Here is a 13,425-nt window from a genome sequence, read left to right on the forward strand (position 1 = left end):
AAGACCTAGCCGGACCATCAGCTGTAATGCATCTTTTGGAGCAAAAAATAATGTAAGACCCGGTATTATATTATATTATATTATATTATATTATATTATATTATATTATATTATGACCCGGTCTTAGACATTAATTAGACACAGTACATATTAAACAACAGAGTCACAGAAATGTTAAAGCTAAGTTTTTACAAAGTTAATCCAACCCTTTCATTCCAAAGGTAAAGATGATGCTCTTTACCAAATGTTAGATTGGAAGGATGGAATAGTGGTTAGATATTTAAGCATTGGCAAAGTTTACACACTACACAAGATGGGCAACTTGTACACATTATATTTAGAGATATAATTCAAATTACCAGTCACCAGTAAGGCTGAACTAATACAAAGCCAAAGCACTATGGACAGAAAAAATAATTAGTAGACCAAAAGGTCACTGGTACCCAATCCTAACACCACCCACCCACCACTGATAAGGCAATGGAATACAGAGACAATATATTTTTTCTTTTTCCATATTAATTTTACATAATTTTACATACACGGCCATCTCCCTCAGATAAAGCAAAAGCTCAAGCTTGACTGAGAAATTTTACAGAAGTTATCAGTATATTGTAGGATTTACGGACCTAAAAAAATCATCTGTTCAAACAATTCGTACCTGTTATCAGTGGTGGATCTATTTCTAGCAAGTGTTGAAACAGCAACAGGCAAGCCAAGATTTGAAGAAATCGTGACATTTTCCAAACTCCCGCTATTACCAAGTAATGAATTGGTTAAAAAGCTTGGAAATGACTCCTCAGCTATACCTCGAAAATCTTCCATCTCACTGCAACAACAGAAGTTTTTATAAATCAAATGTCATTATAAACTTTTTACAATGATTAAGAATACAAGCCTCATAAATCTTAGAAAACTGATAAATCTTAGGACAAAATCATATTTCTGGAACATCACCAAGATGAGACACTATGAGAGCATTCTGAGTTAAAGGAACTCTCAGAATATTTTGCTACTTTATAGCTGAGAATATAAAAATCAAACTCATAATTAACATACTAATGAAATACAACACAGCTTAATTTACTCTTAGACTGATGTAGCAAGGAATATGAATTACCATAAACCGATCCTATAAAGAAGCGAAAAAGGCACAACACTCATGGCATAAACAAATGATTTTAGGATGCGCTTAAAAGTTTACCAGTTGGGTACTCATTCTAACATGGAAAAGAAAAAAAAGAACCAGCAAAACCTAGCCTCTGATTTCAGAGATTACTGTCAAGGATTAGTAAATGGTTTAAAAAGTGAGTTGGTTCAAAGAAAAAAATTAAGGATACTTCGCACATGGACAAGGCAAAAATGATAAAAGTAGCTCACAAAGGACTAAGTCTGGAAAACAATGGCAAAGAATCTGTACTATTGATAGAGAACCTCCAGCCCACATTCGCCATTAGTTCAATTTGACCCTGATCACAGTACTCAGGAGACGTTATTCATCTCAAAAATATTTCAGAGTGCTTATCATGTAAGGGCTGTGTGTAATTCAATAAAGAAAACCATTATCAGGAAAGGCTCAATAAGTGAGAGGGTTTTGCCCCCATATCTTGAAGATGAGGGGGCTTTTAAAGACGACAAATAAACATGAGCAAAGGTGAAAGAAAATTAAAATTTATTGCATACCTACTATCTTAACTCATGGATCCCCATTTTACAAGTGAAGATACAAACTCAGAGACTAATTTAGTTAAATTTACCCAAGATTGTACAATTAGTAAGATTTGAACCCAGGCCTGACTCCAAAATCCACTTTAAGTACTAAGTGTGTGGTGGGAATAGCAAGTGAATTGGTTTATTTTGGCAATGGTTGTACAAAATAACAGTGAATCAAACCATGGAGCCAGATCCTAAAAGCCTTAAGTGGTGTATTAGAAAGTCTGGACTGTATTCTGCAGCCCAGGAAAGGACTGATCCCACCAACTTATACTAGAGGAAGGGAGACGGCTTAAAGCCTGGAAGGATATTCAAAGAGATACCACAATTGGTAAGATGACAACAATGACGGACTGGGCAAGGTCACTGACACATGCATTGAAGCACAGATTTTCAAAAGTATGGACTAATGTAATTACTCTACAAAGTAGAACAAGTTTTAAGACCACTATAGAGCTAAACCACTTATTTGATTACGGATGAAGTATCCATGTTCCTTTCAGAAGCCCACCTCCCCAGTTTGCACTAAATTCCAACCCCTCTAACCAGTGCAATGACGATCACTAGCAGTTGGCCATCGTCTTAAACACTGTTAGATCTTCTCCCTGTGCATTCAATTCCACCAGCATGCAGTTAGTTCTCACATCTTTTTAAAAAGTCTTCCTCTCTCATACCATTATCCCCTGCGCTGCTACCACATCTATCAGCACTCCCTTCACGACATACTCCTCCAAAAGGAATCACTACTGGCCATGCAGTTCCACTCCTGCCATTTCCTAAACTCACTGTAAGCTGGCTTCCGTCCTACCACCCCACCAAAATGCTTGTCAACATCACCACTGACCTCCATTGCCAAACTCCATAATCCCATGGTCAATTGTCAGTCCTCCTCATCTTCAACCTAACAGTATGGGAGTCATACTCCTTCCTTGTAGAAATACTTTCTTCACTTAGTTTCCAAGACACAACTGTCTAGGTTCTCCAACTTCAGCAGCTGCTTCTTTTCCTTCTTCTTGGCTGGTTCCTCCTTACCTCCTGGACCCCCACACAGTGCAGCCCTCAGGGCTTGCTCCTGGATCTTTTCCATCTACCCACCTTCTCGGTTGATGGCCCTCAGTTTCAAAGTTTTAAAATACTATATGAAATTATACCTCCAGCCTGGGCCTTTCCCCTGAACCTCAGATATTCCACTTCCTACTTGACACTTCACTTACACATATAACAGGCACCTAAACCTGAATCTTGACTCCATTTTATTCCAGTCCCCTCAAGAAAAGCCTGCTCTTCAATCTTCCCCACAGAGAAAATGACAACTCCATTCTCTACTTGCTCAGACCAGAAACCTTAATCATTCCTGACTCCTCTCTCTCTCTCTCTCTCTCTCTCTCTCTCTCACACACACACACCCCATATATGTAATCCCTAAGCAAATTCCAATGGCTATATCATAACAATAAACCAGAACCTGCGATTTCTCACTACCATGTTTCCCCAAAAATAAGACCTAACCGGAAAATAAGCCCTAGCATGATTTTTCAGGATGACATCCCCTGAACATTAACCCTAATGCGTCTTTTGGAGCAAAAATTAATATAAGACCCAGTCTTATTTTTGGGAAAACACAGTACTTTCACTACTACAACCTTGGTCAGGCCACCACCCTCTCCTGCCTGGATACTCACTGTAATAGCCTTCTGTCTCCACACCTCCACTCTTCCTCTTATAATCTATCTTGTTTATCCATATATTCTCAGTACCTATATCTGCTAGGAACATGAGTTGGAAAACGTGAATTGAAAGAAGCTATATTCCCTAGTTATCTAGCAGACATATAGTGTCTATTATCAAATAATGTGTTAAGTATTCTACGACGTCAGACAATTAAGTTCACTAATTCATCCTAGAAAAAGTGCTACATACCTCATTGCTGAATATCACTATGGTTACCTTTGAAGTACTCCCCTTGGGAAGCTATGCACCAACACTAGCACCTAGTTCACCCTTCAAAGCAATTTTGGAACTCTTTCTGGAATGGCCGTCAGAGCTGTGGTCGTATTACCCTTAATGTCCTGAATGTCATTCAGATGTCTTCCTTTTAGTATTGCCTTTATCTTCGGGTAAAGAAAGAAGTCATTGGGGGCCAGATCAGGTGAGTAGGGAGGGTGTTCCAATACAGTTATCTGTTTACTGGCTAAAAACTCCCCCACAGACAGTGCCCTGTGAGCTGGTGCATTGTCGTGATGCAAGAGCCATGAATTGTTAGCGAAAAGTTCAGGTCGTCTAACCTTTTCATGCATCCTTTTCAGCACTTCCAAATAGTAAACTTAGTTGACTGTTTGTCCAGCTGGTACAAATTCATAATGAATAATCCCTCTGAGACCAAAAAAGGTTAGCAACATTATTGCAACAAGTTCGCGAACTTAATTGTCAGACCTCGTATATAGATTTCTCTAATCCCTACACCAAACTTTCAAGGTAGCCATCATCCCTACTATTGAAGAAACTGAGGCTAAGAAAGGGAATTAAGAGACTTTTCCAGGCCACACAGTGCAAGTGGAGCAGAGGATTCACACCCAGGCAAGCCTGGCCCAGATTGTATTATTCTTTCTTCTGTACTAATGCCATCTCACTCATCTTTAAATCACCTTCAGCACAGACCTCAATCCTAAAATCTACACTCATATTTCCAAATGGCTCTTTGACAGATACCTTACCCCTGATTGTGTCCCAAATAATGCAAAGCCAACAAATATAAAACCAAACTCATTACCCTTCCCACCCCCTTTTTCTGTTAGCTTTAGTTTTGATCAATGTTATCCATAGTCTCTTGCTACTAGGGTTTCCAGGCAGGTATTCCCGCCCGTTCTCAGGAATTTTTTTCACTTTCCCGTTCCTGAATCCTGAGAAAAGTTGGTCGGGAAATTGGAGAAATCAGCTCCTTGAACCCATTAAAACCCACAATGGGAAATAAACGTCCTATTCACAATGTATTTCTTAGACATTTTTCCTAAATTCCCACCCGTTTGCGGGAATTTTTTTCGCTTTTCCGTTTCCAAATCCCGAGAAAAGTTGGTCAGGAAATCGGGAAAATCAGTTCCTTGAACCCAGGTGGTTGGTAATATCGGCATCACTTTGTGGAAACAATTCATCATGGAGAACAGAAAACAGTTTATATCTCAGGATTCGGGAACGGGAAAGTGAAAAAAATTCCTGAGAACTGGCAGGAATTCGCGCCTGGAAACCCTACTTGCTATACAAGCCAGACTCATGGGACCATCTGATCCCTTTTGCTCTCTCAATTAGTTATCAAATTCTAATGCTTCTAACTCCAAATATATCTCTGGACCTGAGACCCACTTCTATATTCTCACGACCTGCCACCCATCACTTTTTAATCTAAACTATTGCATCAAGTCTTCCAACTAGCTTCTACATGTCAAGTCCTGTAATTACTAAGTTATTTCATTTACAGATATATAAACCATATTAAAACATATACTAAACTCTTTAAGGATTATTCCTATTTAAGAGGAGTCAAATCTAGATATTTAGCAAAGATCATTCATGCAACAATCATTATCAAACATGAATCATGAAACTCACTCTACTGAGCACTAAGAATGCAAAAATATATAAGGCAGCTCCCCTCAGGTTGCTGACAATCCCTATCAATTTTAATACACAGTGTTAAGTGCTTGGATAGAGCTTTGCTTTCGGCGCAAAGGTAGTAACACAATGCAGTGGAAGATTCCACAAAATGTAATCTAATACCTAGTCTCTCATTTCCAGAAAGGATTAACTTACTCTACACCATCCAGACATACCACATTCCTAAAGCTTTCCTAGAAGGGAAAATAGTCCCTAACTTCCCTCTGTATTGCATTACCCACCCCTCCTTCATTACTTCAAGTGAAGAAAATGTTATCATTCCTTTCACTATACCGGGGGTTCCAAAACAATGTATACAAGTGGACACTTTGGTCAACGTTGCTCAAGCAGTAGTTCGCCATAATGAGAAGTGTCTGGATGCTGATGGTAACCACTTTTGAGCACCTCTTGTAATTGCAGGAGTCAAACGTGACTTGCATTCATCTTTTGTTATCGGTATATATTGAGTATTACAATTTTAATAGTTTTCCTTTCTTAAAATATGTATACATTTTTTTGGCACCCTCTGTATTTGAACTAAATAGCCATCTTGGGGATTTCTCTTGCTATTTCCTAAAAGCAGTAACCTCAAAATATGGCATTTGAGTTTACCAATATTTAATTGCTATAACTGTATTTCTGAATATGTAAAATAACATTTATTGTAGTCATTAATTGGAGATCTACGTGTACAATTAAACACATTTAAAAGTATATGCCATGGAAAAAATACATAGTCAAACATTCCTAATATTCATCATTCACGCTTTGCATTTTAAGACATATTTTATAATTAGGTAGATATTTAGTATATTACCTTTTAAAGCTTACTGCAAACTTTGCCCACAAAACTGAAATTTGGAGAAAAAGTTGATCTTGGAGCAGTAAAAACTCCAGTTGAATAATCTCAAAATGGTAACAGCAAATGGAAATACTCTCATAAAAACAGCTGTCCTCCCAAAGGCTGTCTCGAAAGGGATCTCATGTTTTACTAAACAAAGTGAAATTAAGAGAAAGCAAAAGTAGAGTGACGTTAAACATTGTCATATTTCACGATTTTTTTTCCATAAATCAGATACAAGAAATGTAGGAAAGAAATTGGGAGGAAATGTGAATGCCGCCTAGCAGAAACCAAAACTAAAGTGAATTATAGGTGACATTGGCAGACCTCTCAGTATTTAGTTAACAATGTGATTTCCTGGGTCAGAGTTTCAGACAAAAAATAGAAACAGAATCGTCCATCACCACACATTATGAAGCCAACACCGCGGATCAACCGAGCACTTTGCAACAAGAAACTCCAGAGCAAAGCGCAGAGCAGGTTCGTTGCTCGAGAGCTCGGAAGTCACCCTGTGAAAGGGAGACACAAGGATGTGATCCTCTAAAATCAAAACCCGTTTCTTTCAGAGCTGATTTCTCATGCTTGGCTGAGAGCATCAGACACAGAGGCCTCCAATTAACCTCACTGAGCGGAATTCAGCGCGGGGGCCAGATCGGTGCGAACGGCTGGACCAAGCGTTACGGCCCGACCCCGGCTCGCTCCCCGCAGCCCCCTGCCCGGATCCTGCGCCCCACCTCTATCCAACCGTCACTGCCCCACCGGCTCAGCAGCTGAAACGCCGACCACAAATGGATTCTTCTGCCTCCCGCCGAACCGCACGTCTGGACACAGGATGACCAACCTCACCGAAGCCGCGACCCCAACTTCCGGGGCCAAGATCCCGGCGGAAGGTCCGAGGAGGGGGCGTCCCAGCGGCCCTGCAGATGCGCGTGAGCGTACCTTCTGCACCAGCCGCGACGGCAGGAACCGACCGTACCGCACGCCCCTCAGGTTTACGTCTGTTTACGGCAAGAGCCGAGAGTCTGAGACTCAGGGACGGCTTTGGATTGGACGGCGCAGAGGGAAAAGGCGGGCAGGAGCCCGATGATTGGGCGAGGACAGCGCGCCCTGGATTTGAAGGGAGGAAGCAGCGATCAGCAGTTCCGAAAGAGGAGGTCAGCACTGCCTGAGACGTGGTGAAACGCCTTCTCGCTATAGCTGAACCGAAGGCGCCGCGTTGAAAGATTTGGCCAACTTGAAAATAACGCACACCTTGTTGAGTTTAGGACCCCAAAGCACTGTCACTCACCTTATACACAAATATTTCCGGTGAACAAATCCCGAGTTCGGTATTGTTGCCATTTTGTTGTCCTTACATGGGCAAATGCCGATCTTTTCTATCACCGTTTGGCAGATGCTGAAATGTTCTATATCCCTTATGTATGTATATGCACTGCTAATAAGCGCCAATTAGGAAATCATTCCTTGGGATCCAAGCTTCAAGAGAGTTCGCTTCACCTTATCGCCTCTTCGTGATGAATTAAGGTTTGGGGTGGTGAGGTGATAAGACATAACTCACCCTTAATGAATTTTGTACGTTTTCCTGTCCTCAGGCCACAAATCCCATCACGGACATCTGCTCAGCTCAAGGCCTTAACTCTTACTTTACTGAAACTATACAGGTAATTTAATTTCACTCTTTTCACTTTCCTTTATCTCAAAATTTCTTCCATAGTCTCAAAGGGAAAGTGACTCTCCAAAGCTAACTCCTTAATTTCATTCAAGTTATTTACTGTTTAAAATGCATGGTGCACTTGGGAGAAAAGGAAAAAAAAACAGTTGAGTCTGACAGTCCTACTCCTAATTTTAGCCTGGTGCGGAAAGAGATGTTTATTTGATCCCTTTGCTTCCTGTATCCTCTAAAATACTGCTCAACTATCATTCCTGGATACCCTCTCCACTGGTCCCTTTCTGCCTTTGGAAATGCTGCATCTTTCCATCCAAAAAACAAACACCACCATTCCTTGATTGTTTTATCACCTGAAGACCATTCTGTCTCTCCTACCCTGAATTGCATCCACTTTCACAACTTGTCACTCATTTCATATTATCAGCTTGGTCCTAAGCATTAATTAAACACTTATTTTATCAGGTCTGGCTTCCTGTCAAACTGAGTCGTATTTCCCTAGTTCTCTTAACATCTCTTTTTGAAACATTCCAGCCTTGGTATTTCCAAAGTGTATATTACCCCTTTTCTACCTTTGTCCATACTCAATGAACAAAGTTAATAAGTGAATATCTCAAGATTTTTGAATCCTGAAAAATGAAGCAAATATTTAGCTCTAGAGCTGAAAGGATGCTAACTGAGTGTGGGGACAGAGCCCCAGAGAGCAGTTTCCAGGCTCTCGGCCTCACGTAGAGGGGTGCTGACTCAGGTAGTAGATGGCCGTCAGCTGTAACCATTGAGCCATTGGCCACTGATATAACTGCCGTGGCTACGGCGGGAAGTGAAGGAGAGTGGAGGAGAGAGGAGGAGAGAGGAGGTCGGTTGGCAGAAAAGCGGACAGCAGGTCACACATCGTGTAAACCCAGCCTCCAGTGAGACCATAGTAGTATGACTTCCTTACCTATGGCTCCGTGGTGTTCCTTTTTGGCCTAGCCATACCCTGCGTTCTTACGTGGGGAGCGGGAGCAGAGACCCCGCAGGCCGCCCTGCACGACAAATGGCGCAGCCAGCAGAGTATGGTGTCGGCCAAAACTCTCCGGAATATACTGGAGCAGTTTACACGTATAAAAGCTCAGTTTCGTAGGCAGGGTACGGTGCCAGCCAAAACCTACCAAAGCATGGTGAGCGGTTTGTGCATGTGACAGCCCCGCTTCGGGAGGCCCATGAGGAGCGACACCGGGAACAGGAGGCGCGGTCTGCCTGGGAGACTCAAGCCTCCAGCTGGCACACCACCCTCTTGGCCATGGACGGCGTTGCCTTCATTTTGTTGATCTGCTGCGGCCTTAGGCTCCGAGGGTTGTGGACATCTTCCGCGGAGGCCTCCACCCACTCAGACACCTGGCACGGAGAGCAGGATTCTGACCAGATAGGAATGGAGTCTGACTCTGGGCAGGAGGACGTGTGGCCCCCACACAGTGTGGTGTCCGGTGGCCACTGTTCTCAGGAGTTGGACCCCCAAGGAGGGGTGGGAGGACATGGACGGCTCTCCGGCCAGCGTGGAGAGGGCCCTGCAGGCTCTGGCTGAGCGGTTGCTGGAGGAGGCGAAGGCTACAGCTGACCGCGTGGGCTGGATGTTCCTCACGACCTTGAGTCTCAACACGGAAAATGTGCTTAATGAAATGGCCCAGGTGCCGGACCAGGTGTCCTGGTTGGAAGAGCTGGAAGCTCTGGTCCGCCTGTTAGAAGAGGGCCCCACAGTGGAGACTCTGAGGCAGAGGCAGAGGAAGCGAGTGGAGACAGTGTAGCTCCCAACCCCGGCCAATCTTGAAGCAAAGGGTAAAACGTGAGCAACCTTTGGGCCCCGGGGGCGTTGCTGCCGGCAACCCAGCTGTGAATGAGTTCACAACCTATACCCCATACACTCCCACTGAGTTGCAGGAGCTGGGGAGGCGGTACCGACAGCGCCCTGGAGAGCCAATCTCAGCTTGGCTATTATGTTTATGGGATGAGGAAGCAGACAACATTCTCTGCTCCCCAGGCGACATGGAAAAGCTAGCCTTCGTGACAGTGCATCCGTCCCTGCGACAAAGGTTACAGAACTGCCATAGGTTGGCCCACGACCAGGGCAACCATTCTCTAATGGAGTGGCTCACTGCTGCTGTACGCACACTATGGGGACAGGCTGGCGAGCTGCCAGACACTGTGAGTCAATGGCAGTCATATACGGAACTTACTCAAATCATCCATGAAATGGGAATGAGACATGCTATTTTTAACCTTAACATGCAGGGGCCGGATGACGAGCTTTTTACAGCCAGCATGAGAGATCTGGTTTTGGATACTGCACCTGCGAGTGCTTTTGGATCCTTGGTTGCTATTCTTACACCTTTTGTAGAGCGACGGATCCATGAAGTTACAACTGCCATGGCCACCCTAGGGGATGTTGAAAGCCGGAGGTGAAGTAAGTTAAGACAGGAGGTCCGCGCAGTTGAGACCTGGAAGCCCAAACCAAAGGTAAAGGGGCGAGGTCGCGGGCCTCAGAGAATAACACGCGCACAGATGTGGCGTGATCTCGTGGCAGCAGGGGTCGATTGGGAAAAAATAGACCGACAACCCAATGCACTCTTGTTGGAACTTTGGAAACAGTTGAGTCCGGAACAGCAATTCCGGAGAAACCTAAAGGAGAAGTTTGGGAAAGCGCGACCCGTGTCCCTCCAGGACTTCATGCAGCCGCTTGAGGGCAACTCCTTTCAGCTTGATTAGAGGTGGGGCCAAGGTACCCGGTTAGAGGGGACGAGCAGGGACCGGAGGCCCCACGTGGAACTGTGCATACATTGGTCCCCTTCTAATATGCAGAAGGTTTTGGCCCTAGTTGACACTGGCGCAGACTGCAGTCTTGTTTATGGGAACCCAGAACTGTTCCCGGGACCAGCAATCTGCATTGATGGCTACGGGGGAAAGACTGGGACTGTGAAAGCTGTTTCCTTACCACTGGGTATAGGAAGGCTTCCCCCTCGTACCTACAAGGTGTATGTCTCCCCCGTTCCGGAGTATATTCTAGGGGTGGACGTGCTACATGGCCTCACCTTACAGACGTCGGTAGGAGAGTTCCGTCTCCGGATCCGGGTGGTGAAAGCGGTGACACGCGCGGGCATGCTCACCACCCTCCTCAAGTGTTGCCACAGCCCCAGCGCGTGGTTACAGTGCGACAGTACCGCCCGCCAGGAGGGCAGGAGACTGGTGGTACCCTAAGAAGTCCAGGAAGTCTGACGTGCCCAGAAGGACTGTGGTGCCCTGAGAAACTCTGGCTGTGCCCAGAGAGAGTGGCAGTGCCCTGAGAGCCCTGGCTGTGTCCAGGATACTGCATTCACTCCTAGGCTCCTCGCACAGGGACACTCGCAGAAGACGCTTGTCGCATACATTGTGAGGCGAGACCCTGTAGGGATGGAGTGTGGGGACAGAGCCCCAGAGAGCAGTTTCCAGGCTCTCGGCCTCACGTAGAGGGGTGCTGGCTCGGGTAGTAGATGGCCATCAGCTATAACCATTGAGCCACTGGCCACTGATATAACTGCCGCGGCTACGGAGGGAAGTCAAGGAGAGTGGAGGAGAGAGGAGAGTCGGTCAGTTGGCAGCAAAACAGACAGCAGGTCGCACACCGTGTAAACCCAGCCTCCAGTGAGACCATAGTGGTATGACTTCCTTACCTATGGCTCCGTGGGTGTTCCTTTTTGGCCTAGCCATATCCTGCGTTCTTATGTGGGGAGCAGGAGCACAGACCCCGCAGGCCGCCCTGCACGACACTGAGTATAATGAGCAACCGTCGTTTCACAGGGTATTTTAACTCTATACACCATGGCCATACATAGATTAACTGCTGGAATGTGTCTGTATGTTCCAGACTATCATTCATGCTGTATCCCTTGTACCCAACTCAATAAATCTCCTTCCTCTATAAAAGTCAAGTGGCCAAAGCTCTCCCCACAACTCCCAGCAACGTTGTAGGACTCTAGTAACAGGGATCTACGATCCAAAATATCTGCAGGCAGGAAAGCCTAGACTCTGGTGCCAGACTGCCTAGATCTCAATCCTGGTTCTCTCACTTCCTAGCTGTGCAGCCTTGGGCAATGGCTTTAACCTGCCAGTTTCCTAATCTGTAAAATGGGGATAATTCAAGCACTTGCCTCAGGTTTGACGTCAGGATTAAGTCAGTTAACTTATGTAAGACATAACTTATCTAGAAGAGCACTAGCACATGGAGTACTCAACAAATATTAACTATTACTTTACTTGCCAACTTAAGAGGAGGAAAAGAACTCCCAGGAAATTCCAAATCTCCTTAGTTAGACATTGAGTAGAGCTTGCAAAAGCCCCATGGCCAAGAGTGCCTTCCAGGGGATTAGAAGTGCTGCCTACCCAGTTATGAAAAGGCAAACATCTCTCAGATTTCCCCTTTACCAACTGCTGTAAGGGGGAATACTTCAGCTGTGAATATCCAAAGCCTTCTACAATGTGACCACAAGGTATGATTTGAGAATAATCTCCTACTACGTAGCTCCCCAAATGAACCTTACTGTTTCATCAGGCTAATCCTTCATTCTGTTGCCTTAACACACCCTTATCCTTTCACATCTTGGCCATCATCACCCTGGAACTTCTACTCTGTTTCAATTATTCCACCTGTTGAAATTCCACATCCCTTCCAAATCCTGCCAGCTCAAACATTAAATCACTTTCTTTTATGCCTACTACACTGTTTCAAACCTTTATTATGAAGCCGAAACCTCATCACCTTTTGTAAATTCTATAGATACCGTCTCTCATTAGAATGACAGTTTGTGTGCAAACTATCTTTGTATTTTTTATATATATCGCACAGTATATTGCACACAGAAGATGCTCAATATTCACTAAATTGGACTGAGAATCTGTCTCAATTCATTATCCCATTCTAACCTCTACAACTGAAATCTCAAAGATGTGAATTCTTAATTCTGAGCTAGATTCAGCCTTAAGTTAGATCCCTAAAACAAGTACTTTAACAGAAGGAAGTTTGAGAATTATTTGGAAAGGATTCTTTTTCTTATATTGGAAAGCTAAAACGCCAACTTTATAGACAAAACATTTAATGATTAGATACAACAAACCACAATGTACCTTAAAATTACTGTATCTTACCAGCTGTTTATCCTTTGCACATTAAGAAGCTCTATGTGTCTTTGAAAATTAAATTATAAATTATTATAATATATGGTCATAACAATTATCTATGTGTGATTAACTGCTAGATACATTTGAAATGCTGCTCAAATTGCATCCTTCTCTAGCCCTGATAGAAGTTAAATCCTTGACAATTCCTGAGAAAACCACCAAAAAGAATATTACTAGTCCCGTAGTTTTAATCATTTTACCATAATTACTGTCAAGTATATTGTTTTCAAATTTTAAATGTTTCATTTTAGAAAATGTTGTCTAATTAGATTGAAAGTCAACATCTGTCGGTTCTACATGTTATTCTACATACTGACTACCTTTTAAATAAAGGTCATGCCCATCCTCTAATTTTTGATTGTTTGCATTT

The 13,425-nt window shown here is 43.7% G+C and overlaps 1 protein-coding gene across 8 annotated transcripts in view; it reads right to left on the reverse strand.

Annotated features, from left to right (window-relative positions):
* Nucleotides 1-7,172, reverse strand: part of CEP192 (centrosomal protein 192) — a 148,387-nt gene extending 141,215 nt beyond the window's left edge. For 5 of the 8 annotated variants that reach the window (XM_033087619.1, XM_033087621.1, XM_033087620.1 and 2 more), the window contains exons 1-4: nucleotides 7,044-7,169; nucleotides 6,179-6,352; nucleotides 3,396-3,479; nucleotides 662-829 (exon numbers count right to left, since the gene is read on the reverse strand). In XM_033087619.1, coding sequence (XP_032943510.1) covers nucleotides 662-825 — 164 coding nt within the window. In that variant the 5' untranslated portion in view covers nucleotides 826-829; nucleotides 3,396-3,479; nucleotides 6,179-6,352; nucleotides 7,044-7,169. Of the gene's footprint in view, nucleotides 1-661; nucleotides 830-3,395; nucleotides 3,480-6,178; nucleotides 6,353-6,936; nucleotides 6,998-7,043 lie in introns of those variants that run through there. The other 3 variants (XM_033087616.1, XM_033087617.1, XM_033087615.1) reach the window with 3 other exon arrangements.
* Between the last annotated feature and the right edge of the window lie 6,253 nt (nucleotides 7,173-13,425).

This window comes from Rhinolophus ferrumequinum, chromosome 19, assembly GCF_004115265.2.
Source record: "Rhinolophus ferrumequinum isolate MPI-CBG mRhiFer1 chromosome 19, mRhiFer1_v1.p, whole genome shotgun sequence".
Taxonomy (NCBI): domain Eukaryota; kingdom Metazoa; phylum Chordata; class Mammalia; order Chiroptera; family Rhinolophidae; genus Rhinolophus; species Rhinolophus ferrumequinum.